This window comes from Falco rusticolus, chromosome 5 (genome assembly GCF_015220075.1).
Source record: "Falco rusticolus isolate bFalRus1 chromosome 5, bFalRus1.pri, whole genome shotgun sequence".
NCBI classification, from domain to species: domain Eukaryota; kingdom Metazoa; phylum Chordata; class Aves; order Falconiformes; family Falconidae; genus Falco; species Falco rusticolus.
Window position 1 is genome coordinate 15,550,314 of NC_051191.1, and position 18,963 is coordinate 15,569,276.

At 38.0% G+C, this 18,963-nt stretch overlaps 1 protein-coding gene across 4 annotated transcripts in view; it reads left to right on the plus strand.

Moving 5' to 3' along the window:
* Positions 1-18,963, plus strand: part of SRPK2 (SRSF protein kinase 2) — a 147,699-nt gene that overhangs the window by 83,321 nt on the left and 45,415 nt on the right. For all 4 annotated transcript variants that reach the window (XM_037387416.1, XM_037387420.1, XM_037387419.1 and 1 more), the window contains one exon: positions 14,982-15,133. In XM_037387416.1, the coding sequence (XP_037243313.1) occupies positions 14,982-15,133 (152 nt within the window). The remainder of the gene's footprint in view (positions 1-14,981; positions 15,134-18,963) is intronic.

Genomic DNA, 18,963 nt, shown 5'->3' on the forward strand with positions numbered 1-18,963 from the left:
GATGATCTTCTGGAAAAGCTGTCAGTGTGCTCTGGAATTTCATGCCATAGTATGTGGATGTTACAAGTTTCTATTGCTCAAGGGGGAACTGGATAGACTTGTGGAATAAATATCAGGTGGGAGTTACTAAATACATAGGGCTCCCATCTGGTGGCCTCTGAGCTGCCATTTGTTGGAGACTGCTTGGGGGAGGAAGGATCCCTGTGTGCTTAGCTTGCTCTTGTGCTTTTCCTTGGATATCTGTACATGTTTTTTCTAAATATATGATACTGGCCTATGTGGATCTTTGATATGTCCTAGAAGGGCACTTCTAATATCGTTGCATTCTTCTTAGGTCTGCTCCTTTTCCATGGGATTTCTGTCTCAAGAGGGAGAATTCATTCTAGTTAGTGTTTGTAACAAAGTATTTTATTTGGAAGAAAGGCTATGTAGGTGAGAATGAGGGTAAGACTTGACTCCAGTAGTATTACCTATTACTAGATAAACTTTGGCTATTGGCTTATGGCATATGAAAGAACTATAGATCATTGAAATAAGTATTATGTCTTAGGTCACGTAGATCATGGATTTGAACGTGCCTTTGAGAGTCCTTCCCAGGCTGTCTACGTGGAGAGAGAGATAGAGAGTGAGTGTGTGTGTGTGTGTCTGTTTCTCCCGCTTTCATATTTCAGAATTCTTCCAGACAAAAAAAATACTTAAGACCTGTAGTTCTTTTCAAATGTTACCTTTGAAAAAGTGTTCTGAGAAAGTCTAACAGAGGTGAGGAAAATTAGAGTTTAGTTTTTCCTTCTGTGTGTAAGAGTCTTTGCAGCATTTACTGCCCCTTTAAATTGACTTGAAAGGTCATTTAGTTTTCCATTCTGTCATTTTACAGTAAGCTAATAAAGTTGTTTTGGTATTGAAAATGTTTTTTGAGCATTAACCATTGGGTTGTTTGCCAAATTTGAATGTGTCTCCTGATCTCATGCCTGGTGTTGAAGACTGAGCACTGGTGGTGGAGTCTCATCTTTGGAGATAGTCAATATAAGTTGTCTGGACATGGTTCTGGGCAACTGGCTGTAGGTGGCCCTGCTGGAGCATCAAGGGGGTTAGACCAAGCAACGTCCAGAGGTCCCTTCCAGCCTCAACCCTTCTGTGATTCTGTGAAGGCTAACTGTGTGGGCATACATAGCTAGTATTCAGGGAAAAAAAAAAAAACCAACACACCACAAAAACCACCAGTATTGCAGGGCGGTATTTTTACTGCAATATTTTTACAGGAAATTTGTTTGAAGGGGTTGGGAGAGAAGAGAAGACATGCCGCCCTGTTAAAAGAAGGTTACTGAAGGTTAGGTTGGTTTTTCATTGTTTCAAATTCTGTTATAAAAAAGCCTTTATAGTCTATCATAGCTTTTTGAGGGTAAGGCAAAGGTGTTGTCTTGCTCTTAAGGGAATAAATTCTAGATTTTTCACAGTGGAATTCAAGAACACAAGATTTTATTTACTTTTTGAGTACAGAGCTTGCCTGTCTTTTTGATTGAAAACTAGAGAGAGAAAAGAATACATTGAATTCTGCATATGTGCATTTTCCTGTGCTATGATTTTGAGGCTAGTAATAGAAATATACATTGAATGTCTGGTAGAAGTGAGTCTGAGTATTCTTTAAGCCGCTTCAGCCAGTCTGCAGGCCTCCAATGAAATCATAAACATAGTATATATGTTCTCGGTTGCATATTATATAAATATTACTTAAGCTCTTTTCTTGCTTACATGGAACCTATATTGGCAGTAGAAATCAGGGCCAGTTTCCATGGCAATGCGATGGCACTGGGAGAAAGGCTGATGCTGTGCAGTGGTTGGTATTTTTATGCAAGGGAAGAGATGCAGACCTACATTTTTAGATAGGAAATGTATTTCAAGACACACAAACATTTAAAAAAAATTATAAACCTTTTGAAAAGGTAGATCTGTATAACAACGGAAATTAAAACCTATTGTTTGCTGTTTGCAATAGAAAATTAATTTTTATTTGTATTTAACATTACAGGACAGCACTGTTAAAAATATACACGATTAGTACTGCTATATTTGCATGGAGATAGCATGGAGTCTTCTGTACTGAGGACAGAGTAGTTTTGTGCTGGGGAAAACCAGGGACGAAATAGACTGAGTTTTAGCTTAATCTCCTAGCCTTTTTGGTCTAGCCTTTTCACCTTTTGAACTCTTAAACATTTTCATGGACATCTTTGAGGACTTCCAGAAAAATCTTGGGGTTTTTTATGGCAATCCTATCCCACTAGTTTTCTTTAGGTTTTCAAAATACAATCCTGGCTTGTTTGTTCTTTCAATCCTCTGTTACCCTTCAGTGGTACTTGGTATACCTTTTCCTACGTCTTGCATGATCATAGGGATGGAGAAGGCTCTGACACTGATTTCCTTGTTTTTATTCCCCCCTCCTCTATCACCAAGAGTGGTGAGGAACAGTGGTGAGGCCCCTTGTCCCTCCTATTTTCTGGAGACTGTCCAGTAGTTCTGCACAATTGCTCCTCCTTGTATATTTTTGATTGCCGTTTGTGTATTAGGTGTCATCATTATTTGTTGAAGGAATGGCTGTAGCTGATACACAGATACCTAAGGGAAATTCAGATGAAGTTGAAAGTATTATGGACATTATTTTACAAACTGTCTTCCATGTACTTGTACAGATTGCTGATAGGGATAGACTGGGACATCAGGGGATGTGTGGTGAGGTGAAGAACTTGAAGGTTGTGTTTAATACAAAAAAAGGCTGTTCCTTATACTTCCCTAGAAGTTGTATTTCTAAGGAATTAAATCTACATTGATGAAATCTTCAGGTAGCTATTTTCCTTTGTTATTGATGAAGAAGTTAGGAGTGAGGAAGGCATGATTTAAAGTTTGCAGGGGCCTTTCTAGAAATGCTACGTTTTCTTTTGGGTAGCAGGAGTCATTGAGGGAAGGGATTTCTACAGCTGGCAGTTTCTCTTTTATTTTTGATGGGATTATGGTGAAGCTTTACTCATCTCTTTGCATTTCTCTGTGCCTCCTACACTGCAAAGTACTTGCTCTGCCTCAGTGAAGTGGGACGTTCTGAGAAGTCAGAACCTTCTGAGAAGATGAACCTAGCTGGAAGCAGTATTTTTCCCAAGTGTGAAGGGCTCTGTTCGTCTCAATGAATCATCATCTCCCTTTCCCAACCCCTAGCACTATACAGTTACTCTGTATCTGGTGTTGCCTAGCAGTAATTCATCAAATGTCTGAAGGGAACTGATTTATCCTAACTGGGATTCTTGTAGAAATTCAAGTAGATAAAATGTTCACAGAGGAATATTAGCCTCTTCCCTATGTCTGGCACCCACACTATCTATCAGGATTAAGCTCAAAGGCATTTTACAACTGTCCAAGGCAAGGCTTGGCTGCCTTGTCGTGCTGATGATTTAAAGATGTCTCACTTCATAGCGGAGTATCTTCATCCCATCCTGCAATCAGCATGTGTTTCGGCTGTCATCTTTTCAGAGGTTTAGCAAATCAAAGGCTCTAAGTGATAGCCCATGTGCACAGTGGCACTGACTGCATATACTCATCTTCATTCAGGAGTAGAAAAATAACTTTGCTTCTGCAGTAACTATAGGTACATAAGGTGACACGAACCTGGTATGCTTTCAGTTCCTTTCAGCTCTGTCTCTTGAGGCAAGGGAGTTCAGTTCTTTAAGTTTCCTTCAGCTCTTTTCCATCCATTATTGCTGATAGTCAACATAGCTTCTTGAAGACTTCCTTGAGGCTTGTCAGATAACTGAGCGAATGCCAGAGTAGACTTCAGCTGGCATTTGCACAGACTCAGCTTAGCAAAAGTCAAGGCAATACATTGCAAACATATGTGGTGTGTCTTAGTTTTAGCATCAGTAAGATCAGAAGCTTTGCCACCACCATAACATCTTAATGTTTCCATTTTCAGCAGCAGTAAACTTAGAAAGTTCCTTGAACCTCAGTTTCTGCTTGTAGTATGTTGTGGGTTTGCAGTCATGATGTCACTGTCCTTTACTGTCATTAGGACTCAGCACCAGAGTGTTTCTGACCTTTACTGTGCCACGCCAATTATCCTAGACATTTGACTCTTGAAACTTGGAATTGGCAAGTTCTTCAGTTTTGCAGACAGCTCTGTGTAGCGATTAGGTGCAGACACCATTGTTCCTCCCTGAGAAACCCTGAGATGGGGTTACTCATGGATAAGAGGTGAACTGGAGGTGATAGCCTCCTGGTAGTAATAGTTGCTGTCCACTTCTTGCTGTAATCTGGGTTCAGAATTTACCTTTGCAAGATGAGCTTCCTTTCCTGAGGCGTGCTATTTTTCCGACCTGGTAGAGCTTCAGTCAGTATTGTGGTATCAAGGCATAAGGATAGATCTCCCTCTAGGAGGCAGGTGCATGGTGCATCTTTACAGTTCCATCTTCTCTACAAGGGAGAATATTCATCTGGGATACCACGACAGCTGGGATTCCTTGAGTGCTTTTCCACCATGGATGAGACTGTCTCTTGCTGTTAGGAATATTCCAATAAGTGAGTCATCCGGCATCCATGCTGTGAGGTAAAGCTTGCCAAGGCTGAGATGAGTCAGATGGTCTGATAACCCTTATTTTCAGACTTGCTGACACAAAAGAGATTCTGAAAACCTCATCAGGAATCGTCACAGTATATTTGGTATCCAAAACTGCCTCATCCAAGCCAGCTGAACCAGCTGGGCTGGGCTCTAAGATACTGAAGTGACTTCCCTAACTCTTCTGAAATGGCTGCTGCTTTTTGAAGATCCAGTCAAATGAAAGTACCTTTACTTGCAAGCTTCAAAAAAAAAATGGAGAGCTCCAAAATGGGCCCTAGAACCCACAAGACAAATGTTCGATGGGGATAAGGGATCGAAGGGCATTTCCCGGGGAATGTTGAATAGGCAACTTGGCACACAGAGGAATCTTACGGACTGAGGAATAGTGACCTCTGCACTAAGGGAGCTTGTGACAGGAGAGGACACAGAATGCAGTGGCTTTCAGAAATATGTTGTGAAATTTGCATAAAATAAATAAAAGGCACCATGTTCTATAAGGTGGTTAGGCCAGACATCAACTGTAAATTTTGCATTAAAAAGTATGCAAAGTAAAGTGAAAAAGCTTATAGAGATTTACGCACTTTAAAAAAGAGATATTTTTCTCTCAGGAATTAAAGGTACTGTTTTCTTCTAGATAATTTATGAAACAATTACCCAAATAAAAACTGCTTCCTTGTGTCTGAACAGTAATGGTTGCTACTGCCTCTATTGAGAAAAGACAAAAAAGATGAACTAAAGTGTCATGAATTGCATGGTGTATTACTTGAGAAGATGATGAAGGCCTCATTGTGTCAGTCTTATTACAGTGTGAAAGTTCTGATATTGGAGATGAAAAACCTGTCTCTTCTGGACTGTTCAGAGCTAAAGAGTGACCATGTTCTTGATTCCTTTTCTTTTCACCCCTATGAAACTGCTGCTCCAGAGCTGTCTCCCAGGTTCAGGAAAGCTCAGTAAAGCCAGGGTGCAGGTCTAATCAGACCAGCAAAAGCATGCCATGTTTGTGCTTACTGGCAGCTTGTTTCTTGGTCCTGGTCAATGTCCAGGTTTCAAAATAAAAGTTCTTGCTTATGATAATCCTAGAAATAGAAGCATGGATGCTAAAATTTTGTTCACTTCCAAGTATAAGTGCAGCCCTCAAAGTATTTGAGGCTGTATTTTAAACCCAGCTGCTTGCTGTTCATCTGTATTTCGGTGAGAATGAGTTTTCGTGAAAGACATCTCTGTTCCATTTTCTCACTTTCAACTGCTGCTAGACTTTGCAATGTCTTTGCTGCTTTTATGTATTTCAGTTATGAAAATGGATACTTAAATAAACATGACCGATCAATATATAGAAAGAAACTCAAAGCAGGCATTTTGTATATTGTACTTCTTTACTTATATATCGTTACGTATATACTTACGTACTTACATATGGGTACTTATATACCCCAAATGGAAGAATTTTAGTAACTTTTGAACACAACATGTTTTTGAATGATAGTTATATTTGCAACTTAAGTCTGGTATTTAAGATAAAAAGTTTTAAGTTACTGCTGTTTAACTTCGTTTTATTATTTGACACTGCGCTGCAAGCATGGGTTCTTTCACAGAATGCCACTACAAACTGTGAAGAGTTTTGTTAAAATTCTTGTAAAGTTATATGGTTACTATAGATGTTACTAGCATTTTTGAAGTTTGGGAGGGTGTTTGTGTGCTCAATCCTTCATTTTGGAAGAAAGTCTGTTAGTGAAAAGGAGTTAGGATTGTTAATGTAAATAAAACGCTCATTGCAGGTTAACAAGGTGAAGTTTGGTATCAACAGAGTTCCAACTGTGGCATTCAGAATTTATCACTGCAGTAATGCTTAGTATTTGCTGCAGACAAGGTTCCTCTAAACTTCTTGGGTTCCTCTAATTGTTTTATTCATGCAGCCTTGTTCCTTCAGGCTCTTCCCCTGCCAGCTGGGTGTCTCGGTGTGTGTTCCATCCAAAGGAAAGGCTTGTCTGCCTACCCTTTTCTCATTGCTTGTAGGCTTGAGTTCCAAGACATAATCCAGAGCATGATGAATTTGCACTAACTGGGTGGATGGGTCTTCCAAACATTAACTAAGCGCTGAGATGAAAAACGCTTTTCTGCATTGAAATGATCACGTGAAGTCAGGATTACGTTTTAGCAGGGTGGTTTTTGGTGAGGGATAAAGGCAAGAGGTACTCTGCTGCTAACTGCTTTTGAAATTAAGTGAAGGGTTACAATTTCACTATTCCTATGAAGTTTTTCTACTAGGCTGTTAAATAGGTAAAAAAGGGTGCAAAACACTGCATTTGTTGATCTGGTCCTTATTTTGCTTAAGACTATCACAGTTGTCTTCATATGGTTTCCAACGCTTATAAATATACTTCCTTGTAGTGTATGTATGTTTATATTAACTCTAAGGAAGTTGTTGGCTTGTACTGATAAACAAAGGCTTAAATTCCATATTTCATAATTTAGTTATGAATTCATATTTGAGTCCACCTTTTACTTCAAAGGGTCGTTGACTTAAGTGATTTTGATGCCAAATTAAGTTAAATCTTAAGTTTTCCAGGGGCAGATAGGGCTGTTGGAGAGCAAGGGGTGCTTCTTCCCCCTCCCCTTCAAAACTTGCAGATTTGTTGCTAGTGGCAACAGTAAGATACTGAAGCAACAGCAGCATGTTTTCTGGTTATGTCTTCTTAATAGAAAGATTAGAAACACTGTAATTTAACACACCAAAGATAAAGTCAGACATTAAATACTATAACAATGTAACACACCAAAAAGAAAGTAAAAAAATAATTTCCATTTATACACTTCTGAGTCATTCTGTTAAAAGTAATCCATCACTCAGCTTAACTATAGCAGGAGGAAAAAGAAGTCAAAGCAAATTGTGGCTACTTTTGTTTTGGTGTGCCAGTGTTTCCTGTCAGGTCTTCTAATCGGTCAGAAGCAGAGGTGCGTGTGCAGGGAGACGGAGGAAGGAGCCATGCAGCGTGAGAAAGGACTGCAAGAGGATTTGGAGAAGGTGAAGCTCCGTATGTGGTGTATGAGACTGGCTTGTTTTTTAACTAGGCTTCTATCATTACATTGGAGTGATATTCCTTATCTGACTGACTTCAGGGTGGAGGTTTCATTTTGGCATGTTAGGATGCGTGTATAAGAAACTATGTATTCTCCGTTGATTAGTACATATTCCACAAAGTTAGGATGGCTGTTTCTCCTCTTCGGCTTTTAGGAATTTGTGCCTTTTTAAAAAAATTCTAGTAACTTTTTCATCCTTTGTAACACTTTACTGATGGCTGGAAATATGGGCAAAATGTAAGCTGCTGAGTGTACAGCTAGGTGTTTTCTTTTTGGATCACCAGCTGGGTCTGCTCTTTCTTTTTTAACTGTTGACTTTTTTCCTCTGCAAGCCTGTAATGGGTGACTGGTCTGGAAAGTAGAACTCTGCAAGAAAAACAGTATTTGAGGAGGAAAACATAATACCTTGGCAAGTTCAGAAAAGATTGAAGCTTTGTGGATAGATTTGGCTTCTGGTTTGCTGTCTTAAGAACATTTTAACAGAATTGTATGTGTTTGAGAATAAAATTTCATTTGGGACTGACTTGCAGAGTTTGAAACCAGTTATTTCTGGGAACTTGGTGTAAATCCATGCCAGAGAAAGCCCAAAAGAGCTACCTCCTCTAACGTCTACAAACCTGACAGACCTTACTGCTACATCTTACTTGTGATTTGATATAATGGCAGGCTGCTACGGGTTCCCTTCAACTCTGCCCTTAGCAATGTGTTCCTCCTGCTCACTTTGCCTCTGATGTGGCTGCAGAGCGAGGGGGCCCGGTTCATGGGTTCGCTACCCGTTGTGGCTGTGTAATTGCTAGACCTAGCGCTGAGGCACGGGAGAAGCTCTATGGAGACGAGCAGAGAATGGGAAGGATCTCTCTTTGCACCAGCACTCTGCTGCTAGGCTGGTGTGGTGGCATGGTAAGACTGCAGTACTAGCTGCTTGAAATGGTATTGATTTATAGTACTTGTAGTTCAGAATGGAAGAAGGCAGAGTTCCTTGGCTTTTTGCTTTGAGTTTGGATATATGTTGAAGCCCAAGGTTGCCTCCAAAAGGCTAGTAAGCTGGGTGGGAATGAAAAATTCATTCTCTGTCTTGCTGTTTGTTTGAGGTTACAGAATCTACCATGTCTCAGCCTGCTCTATTCCAGGAGCGGTTTCCACTGGTGCTTCGATTAATGTTTGATGGTATGATGGTATTTCTCGAAGGAATGTTAAGTCTCAGGAGGAATGATGATTTTGTTTGATAATGACCAAATGTAGAAACTGTTTCATGCTTGTGACTTGCCAACAGTCTCTCTTATTATGCATGGATTTTCTAGAATTGGAAATTGTAGTATAGTTCTGCACTAGAATAAAACACATATAGCATCTTTCATGTAAAGCAAAGCTGTCTCTGGAAGTTGACATTAATAATTTCTTGAAGTTAGTTAAAAACATGTCTCCTTATGCTGCTCTGTTTCCTTCTGGATTTATAGACTTTGTTTCTACAAACAGTAAGATGACCTCTGGCATAATTTAAAAAACCTATAGTATTACAAATAAATCATAATAGCTCTAAAATTTTAAATTATTCAGAATTATAACCAGTTTAAAATCTTACTTGAAATATACAGTATCATTTTGTTCCTTGAAGAAGAACTTCAGGGTTGTTTTGATCTTTCTTTGTTTTTATTGCTTGTTGTATGTGTGTGGGTTTATTTAGAAAGCCTTCATTTAAGGCTGCCTCCAGTTCAAAGAGCTCACTGTTAGAAGACACCTGTCTAATTAAGCTAAATCTGCATTTGGGAAAAAGAACAGGCAAGAGTTCAACTGGTAAAGCAGACACCATTTGAACAAATGAGAGAGAGATATCCTAATAACTGAGTCCTTAAGCAATTAGTAACAGCTGGAAGAAACTTGCGTATAGAGATTTCAGGCTTTGCTCTACAGTACCTGTGAGCCTTGCTTGGGAGCATGAAAGATTTGCCTTCTGGAGCTGGAGGGAGGCATAGCTGGAGCTCCTTCCAGATGGACCCACACCCACTCATAGATTTCCTAAAGCTCACATCTCTTAGGAGGTTTAGAGCACATTTCTTCTGATGTTTGCCCTCCCCCTGCCTCCTGTTTTGGAGGGTTTTTTTTGTTGTTTTTTTCTTTTTTTGGGTTTTTTTTTTATCCTTTTTAATTTGAAATTCCCCAAAGAGCCTCTGCAGACAGGTTGGGAGTCTAGTAACATCATTAGAATACAGTTTATTCCAAATTTTATTTTATTAAATAGATGGAGTCCTTTTAACTTCTTTTTACTTGTATTTTCTCTTAGCAAAAAATTTTTCTGGCTGCATTGATCTGAAAGTCTAAAGAGTTTTGTTTTTCCCTTAGATCGAAGTAATTCTTTGCTTATCGCTACCAGTTTCTGCCTCCTTCCTTTTTTTTGTTTTTACCATTTGACTGAAGTCTGTTCTCCTTATGAGACAACGCTCTCCTAAGTTGGGAGAATCAGGTGAAGGTTTTAGCTACATTCAAGGTAAAGTTTTGTTTACCTAAAAGTAGTCTTTAGGTTAATAAATTCAGTAGCTCACCATGCCTAGAGGACAGTGCTCATAGTGTTCCTCCTGTTATATGCCTGTTCCCCTTGGAGAACATCATGAAGATTTCTCCAAGTAATCTTGTTGTATAGCAGTCTTGCCTGCAATCTGTTATTACCCATTACTTGATAATAACAATAAACACATGTTTTTTTGTCTGCGTGGGGTTTTTGGATAAAGAGGCCTGAAGTCTGTTTTGGTTTTCAGTAATGGAAGTCATTCATTTGTTGAGGAAAAGGAAGGAATGTCTGAAGGTGAAGTGACTACGTGAGGTCAGACCCAAGGTGTGTCAACACAAGCGGTTGCCTGTGGAAGGGTGCAGGGTTGGGCGCGATACACTGAATACTTTGCCAAATTCAGTGATCTGGGGCTGATACGCTTCGTGACTCAAAGGTGGCTTAGTATTAGTTATGGGTTGATTTTTCTTCTGTGAGTTATCTCTGAACCCTGTTTGAACTTAGGTAACTCCTCTTATCCATGATACCCAAGGAAAAAAGGTGGCTTTAGTTTTTAACATCATGTTGTATTTTTTTTCTTTAGATTTTTTGTCAACTTGGCTCAATTTACATGGGGAGAGGCAGTGTACAGTCATTTCCTATTTGCTTTCTCAATGCCTCTCAGGATTTTATAGATGTCTGCTATCTGTTTTCCTGACTGAAGTGTTCTGGTGTGTTCAGATGCTTCCCATATGGAAGGCATTTCATGTTTTTAATCACCCTTGCTGCTATTGTTTTGCCTTTTCTAGAACAGAAGAACAGCAAACAACCCCACAACATCAACAACAAAAAACCTGAACAGTTCTTCCTGAATTTCTAATGATAGAATTTTTCCAGCATTTTCAGGTTGTAATGTTACAGAGATTGCTTTTACTGTTGGGCGTTCCCTGTTTGGAACATGGAGCAGTATGTTCATTAAGTTGTCAGTAATTCTGTATTTCTTAGGGTGGGCAATCAGCGTTCTGGCATATTTTGCTTCAAGTTCACCGCAGAAGAGAAATGCTTCAACTTTTACTTTGTCTTTTACTAAGCATTCCCTCTAAGACCAGGGTAAAAATAGGATTCTGTTGCGTTTTGATTGGACTCTGCGGTAAATCTATTTTTGTCCATTTAAAACAGATTAATTAAAAGATAAGATATCCTGGCTAGTGTTTGTTATTGTTTGTAATGCTACTTTCAGTACAGCTCTGAGATGTGTCATTGTAGCCTGTGGAGATGGTCAGTTCTCTGCATACCTACTGACAGAATACTGTGAGTCTAGAGATGGTGTGTCATCTTCTTCTATTAATTGTTTATGCTCGGATGGTGATGAATCTAGTAGTGATAGTATCTAGTAGTGATAGACCCCAGAGTAGCAAATGATTACTTCATAAAAAAGAAAAACAGATTTAGTTATGTTACATAATGCATATCATAGCATGCATCTTTTTAGGAAATAAGAAAGAGTAATAACCTGAAATAATGCAGTTGTTGAATAGCTTATGTTATGGTAGGTTTTGACAGTTATGTTTCTGAAAAGGAAATGGAGGTGAGCATGCATGTGTATTACTCACAGTGTTCTTAACGGCTGAACTTTTAATGCCAAAGATGTTTTAAAGTCCACTTTGAAGAAAAAATAATTCACATTTTAGCAAATTCTATACTGGAAAAATGCAATCTAAGCTGAATAATGTATATATTCATGCCATATATTGTAAAGGAAGGTATTGTGGAAACATTCATCATAGCTTCTCTTTCCAATTCAACACAAGGACTACTAAAAAATGGCAAAATCTGATTTCTTTCATCAACTCATGTCCTACCTAACTCTGAAATTGTGTACTGGCAGAAGAGCAACTATCAGTGATGCCAGGATGTGTTATTTGACTTGCAGGCAGAATTTAAGCAGCCAGGTCAAGTGTTAAAGATTTGATCTTTACATATACCCCAGAAATGTGACCGTGAACAAAACATAAGAACAGTGCTAAGAATCTCTCACTAAAAATCCGAAACTGAAGCAAAAAATGGCAAAATAAGCCAGTAATGCAGAATTAGCAGACTGATGTAACCCAGTAGCATTTCTTTCCTTCACCCTTCTTCATGTACTAGTATTTGATTGCTTCGAAAGGTGCAAGCAAAACTAAAAGGGCAAATGAAAGTTCTTCCTGACTTTAAAACAGTGTTTTGCTATTCACAGATAAAATCATAACTAACTCCATAAGGAAATAAAGTAGATGTCCACAAAGGACAATAAGACAACACTCAATAACAAATACAACTAGGATTGGAGACAGGAAAAAACCCTTTTCAAAATAAAACTAAATATAGTAGTATGAGAAAGTAGAGCTGCTTCTGAGTCTTTTTTTAATCTGTTTCCCTAGGAATAAATTCAGATATTGGCTGTTTTGAAATCTAAAGTTGTACACTTCTTCCTCTCTTGAAGAGAGATTCTTGGTGTTCCTTGATGTTTATTTCAAAATGAGTGACAAAATGTGTGATTCTCAATTCCAGAAATATTTCCAGTTCTCTTTAAAGCATCATCTTTATCGTGTGCAGAAATAGACCAAGTAGTTGCTATCTTAAAGACAAAATTGACACAGCTTCAATGGATTTTTGAACTTAGGACCCCTGTGCCACATTGCCCTAACCTACCCTAGGTTTTCCAATATTTGTACCATCTTATGTGATCAACAACATAGAAACTTGAGGTCAGAATGAAGTAAACCGATGGTACTGTCCAAAATAATGAGTCCAAGCACTGATGAACGTGCCTCTGTTACCTGGCACACTGCTTTCAGATCCATTTATGAAGTTCAGGCTCTTTTGCTCTCCTTTATCTTTCTTGCTCATCATTAGTATTATTAATTTTTGAGTGTTCGTTGTTCTTGATCTGTGTATCCAAAATGGCCTGTGCCCAGCAGGTGAGGTTTCAAGGTTTATAATGTAGACTGTTACACATGATTTGTTTGGTTAAAGCTTTTTGCCAACATCAGACTGGGTGTGGGGGCCATCGGCTTGCTGACACTGTGAAACCAGGCTACTGGAGGGCCACTAATCTATCATGTAGTAAGATTAACTGGCCAGAGAACGTGCTGTACCTTCCTTTTGCTATATCGGTTTGGTTTCCTTGCAATGTACAATATAGAGACATCTGTTGGGAACAAAAGAGGAAAGATAAAGGCAAGAAAAGCGTAATTTATGTAAGTAGAAGCACATGCAAACATATTTATTGTTTATCCTACAAATGGATCCCTTCTCTCTCTTCTGCTCTATCCTAAGCTTTACGCAGTTAAAAATTACATAAATTTATTTATTATAAGATTTCTTATTATTACTTAAACATTAATAAATTAGTTTAAAATATTTCTTTTTAAATCTGACCATATACTGAAGGAACAGAAGAATGCTGTTATCTGGAAGGGGTAGCAGGCAGATAAATTTGGTATGTGCAACTTCCAGTGATGTCCTTTAAAGCAAAAGCATAATAGCAGCTGCTGTGCAGGCGGTGCATGTTGCCAGTGGAATTTATTTCTGACAAACTGTGTACTCTTAGACTCCAAATGCTTTGTCTGTCTTGAACAATCACAGTGTGTAAATGGGAGGAATTATAAAGAGGAGGACTATAGGGGTGGGACAAACAAATGCAGGTTTTACTCATGATCAAGGAAGTATTTGAATTTGAATTATAGGACCTGAAGAAATAGCAAATTACTGATTTCTTTTTATTATTGTATGAATGACAAATTACTGTTAATACAGTATTTTTCAGATGGCTTAGATTTGAAGTAGTTACAAAGGCATATTATGGAAACCTTTGTTGGCATAAATGCTTTAAGTTAATTTGCAAATTTATTTTGCAAGCTGTCATTTGGCAAATATATATTTTTTAATTTTATGAAGTATGAATATGAAAAATAAGTGTCAAACTGTTTGGAGAAGGCTTTCTTAATTATTTGATAAACAGGTATACTTCAACCCCAGATTTAATTTTTTATGTGTATTGAAAATATTCAGAATTTGGAAATTTAATTTGTAGGTGTTTAGCAATACCAAGTACAGCCTGTCTCAGAATAGGATCTAAAACATATCATTTTTTTGGGTTTTTTTTTTTCTAAACTGGTGATGCAATGCAAGTTGGAAAACCATGTCTTGGTTGGCAGTGTTTGGTTTTGGTGATTTTTGTTTTGTTTTGTTTTTCGGTTGGTACATATTAAAGCATGCTGTGTGAGTTCTAGGAGTGCGTCATAGGCTACCTAGGAAGATTAATTTTTCTCTCTTACTTCCTAATAGCTGATTTCAGTATTTTGTATACTGATAGAGCTTTCCGTGTTCTTCAGCAGCAGCTACAGATGAGAAGTGCATTAAGTCGTCTGGTTTGGGTCAGTGTTGCTAGAAGATTGTTTCTTGCTGTGTATTAACAAGATCTTTCTTCCTTCCTCTATCACCTTTTGAATAACTTGATATTCTCTGAAAAATATTTCTTCTCAATCATGCTCAGGAAGATAAGTCGAACATATTACTTGCTCATCAGAAATTCTAAAAGCTTGTCTGTATCTGATAATATACTTCATCTGTCTTTTGCAAGCTGTTCCAGCAAGTAAGTCCAAGTTTACTTGAGACCTGCTTTTGGTCTGGTCAGGTGCATCCCTAGGGTCCCACAGGTGACAGGAAAGATGACAGTGAGAATAGAAGTGAGATGCATTGCTAGTATTTTTCAAGGCGTTTTTTCCTCCCCCTGTTACCCCTGTGTGGAAGCTCTTTACTAAATACGCTGTCTTTCATTTTCAGGCCAGAGCCTCAACAGAAAGCTCCCTCTGCACCTCCACCTCCACCCCCGCCCCCACCTCCGCCCTTGCCGGAGCCTACACCACCAGAGCCAGAGGAGGAGATTTTAGGGTCTGATGATGAGGAGCAAGAGGATCCCGCAGATTACTGTAAAGGTGTGTGCAATTCAGCAGTGTCGATGGGCATAAGCATTGTTGCACAAGCCTTAACACTGGCTCTTGTGAGGCTTTTAAAAACCTGATCTTTAATTACAGAATTTATTTATACAAGAATTATGAACAACTGTGTATTTCAGGTCCAGATGCACAACTGTCTTCAGCTTTCCTTTTTCGCTTAGCCATAGCCTGCTTATACGTTTTGCAATAAGTGTATGAATACCGCATCTCTGTTTTCTTCCTGATGTCCTAGTTAGAACAATAGTGAAGAAACTTTTCTTGATTGATGTTAGTTACAAGAGAAACAAAACCACCCAAACAAAAACAAACAACCCCTCCCATGCTCCAAAAAGTTCTAAAATGCCTTGATGTTTTTAACAACATCAACTACATTTATTTTTTAACTTGTATTTTTCCCCTTCTTGTCTCACCTGCACCAGCCTATGTTACATGCTTCTTTTTCATGTTGTTTTTCAGAGCCCTCAGTGTTGTCTGAAGCTCTCTACATCCTTGGTTTAGCTCTTGATTTCTGGAATTCTTGTAGTTGCTTGTATTCATTTTGTAAATGTCATTAAGTGCAAGAAAACATGAAAGTGCAGTACAATAGCATGAATACTTATGTTTGTTTTAATGTCGCTGCTAAAGTTGCAAGTCTCTTCCCATTAGTGTAAAACGTATAGTGTACTTACATGAAAACCCAAAGTTGATAGACTCGTTATTTATAATTTATCTATCATATTAGATTTCAAGGATATGAATTTACTTTAGGAAACATCAGAGTTTTATCGCTTCAGATTAATGTTTTTGAACAGCCAAAAACCACTGCATGCACACTGACTATATGTTATGCTGTATTCCTCATACCAAGAAATGCTTTCTCAGTCAGATATGATGATGTCTTCTTAATCAGAAGTTTCTGCGTAAGCCTGGACATTTTAAGTATCCCCTCTCCCATCCTGGAAGAAGTGTTTTGTATTTTCAGCTTTAACAGTTGAAATTATTCTTCAAAATACTGCATTTTGGTGTAAGAAGTTTTATTAATATGTGATATTTCAAATGTTTAGGTGGCTTACAGATACCAATAGTGAAAAACAAACAGTAAACTCAAACTAAATGAAGTCTGCAGCAGGGAAAAGGAAAACGTGTTGCTAAAGCATGTTTGTATTTTTTTAAAGAAATATTTCTGTTACAGCACATTTGTTCCTTAAGATAACTTTTGGTATCTGTAACATCTTCCATCAGTGAGTAAGGATTTGTTGTTTAAACATCTGTTTACTTCTAAACATCTCTATTTCCTTGAGATTAAGTGTTTCAAGGCCCCCACTTAATTCTTCCCTGAAGTAAGGGCTGCATTTAATTTCAAACAATCCATTGTTGTCTGTGTTCCAGTATCTCTTGCAAAATGTCACCATCTGGAGAAGCTAGATCACAAAACAAATGAAAAAACAGTCTAAGTATACAGCCTGCTTATAAGTTACCTGTTTAACTGAAGTCTCTGTGACTATAAGCAGGTCAGTAGTGAGGTCTGTGTGCTTTTACAATGAGCTGCATGTTATGCTGAGAATACTTCCAAGTTTCCTGAAAAATTAAAGGCGACTTCTGTACACTAAGGGTTCTTCAGAATTCTTCTGGTTTTGGAGCTCTGAACTGGGGGAAGTGTGTTAAAGATGGTTGAAGCTTTGCTTCATTTAGATGTCATAATCATTATTTGTTTATGCGAGAACAGTGTTTTTGTTGCTTCAGTAGATGGTTTATTTACCTATTTTCTGACCGTAATTTCCTGTAAGACTGATCAGTACATTTCCTGCTTTTGGTCTGCTGGGCTTGAACTGAAGGAAGGTCACCATAAAAATCTAAATTGAATGGCCAGATTGGGATGATCTGGGGCCGTGTGGACTTTCTGTTTTTTTATATTCGGTATGGGGAATGAGTAAGTTACTTGGAAAAGAATTCCAGGGATGGCTTTTAGATATGTTATTTCCATTTTTTTGTGAGGTGTTTTATTAGTTTGAATATGTTTTTCTATTTTGGGTAGCCTTACCTGTATTTACAGTGTGGAAGATAAATATTTGGAAATTATCACATATTATTGGAGTGTCTCTTTTCTTCCTAATTTTATCTCCAAAATGTCAATCTCCCAGGACCTTTGAGTGAGACACAGAGCATACTTCATCTGTTCTCAACCCTGATCTGAAATCTCATAGGAGGGCAGTTTTGATGAGAGAGTATATAGTTAATTTTTTTAATGAATTCCACATTTTACCTGTTACTGTACTTCCCATTGCCAGGGTATTTTTGTTACTAATTTTTTTTATCTCAGATTTTTAAGAATATGTTACTATGTGCTGGGCTTACACCTTCACCACATTACATGGTGTTTAGTAAATAGTCATAATAGTATTTTCAAGCAAGAAACAGGATTAGTTTCAGGTAGTACCTGATGTGAAAGAGAAAACTAACAGCCATCAGTGTAAAGCAGACTGACCTCGGTTCCCCCTGGGCATCCTCCAGGGCCTCTTTAAATCTGTGAAATGACTTCTGTTGGTGTCACTGAATTTACATCAAATGCTTTTCAAATCTTCATTTGTTTAAGGAACGAAAATATCAGAAGTCTAACTATGTGATTTTTGAAGGGGTATTTAGGCAGTAAAGCTAGGATTTTTTTCTTTTCTGAAAAGCCTTGAAACACTTGGAGATTTTTTTCAAGAGCCTGTTGTGTCATGGGTGTAATTGGAATTCTTTGCTTCTCTGATCATCATCTTTGCCCCCTAGAGATGTCTCCCATTCATCCAGTTCACAAAGGGAATAATTCCCTATACAAACATAGAACTAGCCAGCTACAATTACCAATACATTCAGGAGACATTTAGGAATAATGATCTCATTTTTCTGACCCTCTTTCTTGAGTACATGTAGCTGGCTAGCTAGCTGTGAGACTTTTTCTGCGTGTGTTGCAGTGAATAGGACAACAGGTTTTTTTGTAACATTATCAGCAGTGCCGCTTACACATTGTGTATTTTCAAATACCAGTACTGTTTTTCCAAAAGCACATAATTTTTCTCAACCCGTTAACTTCGCATAGATGCTTTCTTTTTACTACTATCTAGAAATACTTCCTGTGTGATGAAGAGCTTAATTACATTCATCATAGGATGACACCAGTTTTTAAAATGCATTTAACTAAGCATGTTGTTACCTGGTTGTCCACAGCCTATAAATGAGTATGTTGCTGACATGAATAATCAAGGAGTTCTGTGTGCAGGAACGGTAATCGATTATTTCCAAGACTGCTTATGTTGTGGCTTAGGACAGTAGAAAGTATCTTGTGAAGTGTGTATATATATGTATATATGCTCAGAGAATATGCTAGAGCTATTGGTATCTGTAGCATATGCTGGTGTATTGCTATAATTAGTTATGACAGTACTGTAGGGACTAAAATAACTTTGCGTTTACATATATAGTATTGTTATTCTTGCAGTACGTAGATTTTACTAAAATAACTTGGCAACCCCCAGTTTATTAACATGCCTTTAGTGTCTTTGACTGATTTCCTCCATAGGGTGTTCTCTTTCCTGTCTCTGATGGGAAAAAAACAATCCCAAATTTTTTATATTTTTGACCCTTTGAAGCTATCTGCAGAGTGGCACTCATAAAGCATTTATTTACTTAAAGTATTCTTAGAAATAATGTTTACCTGCATTAAAATTCTTCATAGTTGAGTGTTATGCTGTTAACATGTTAAAAAAGCAAATACTTTGTCTAGAAGTAGTTTTTTTGCACTAAACGTTTTATATACTTGAAGGCTCAATTAGCACCATTCTAGCAGT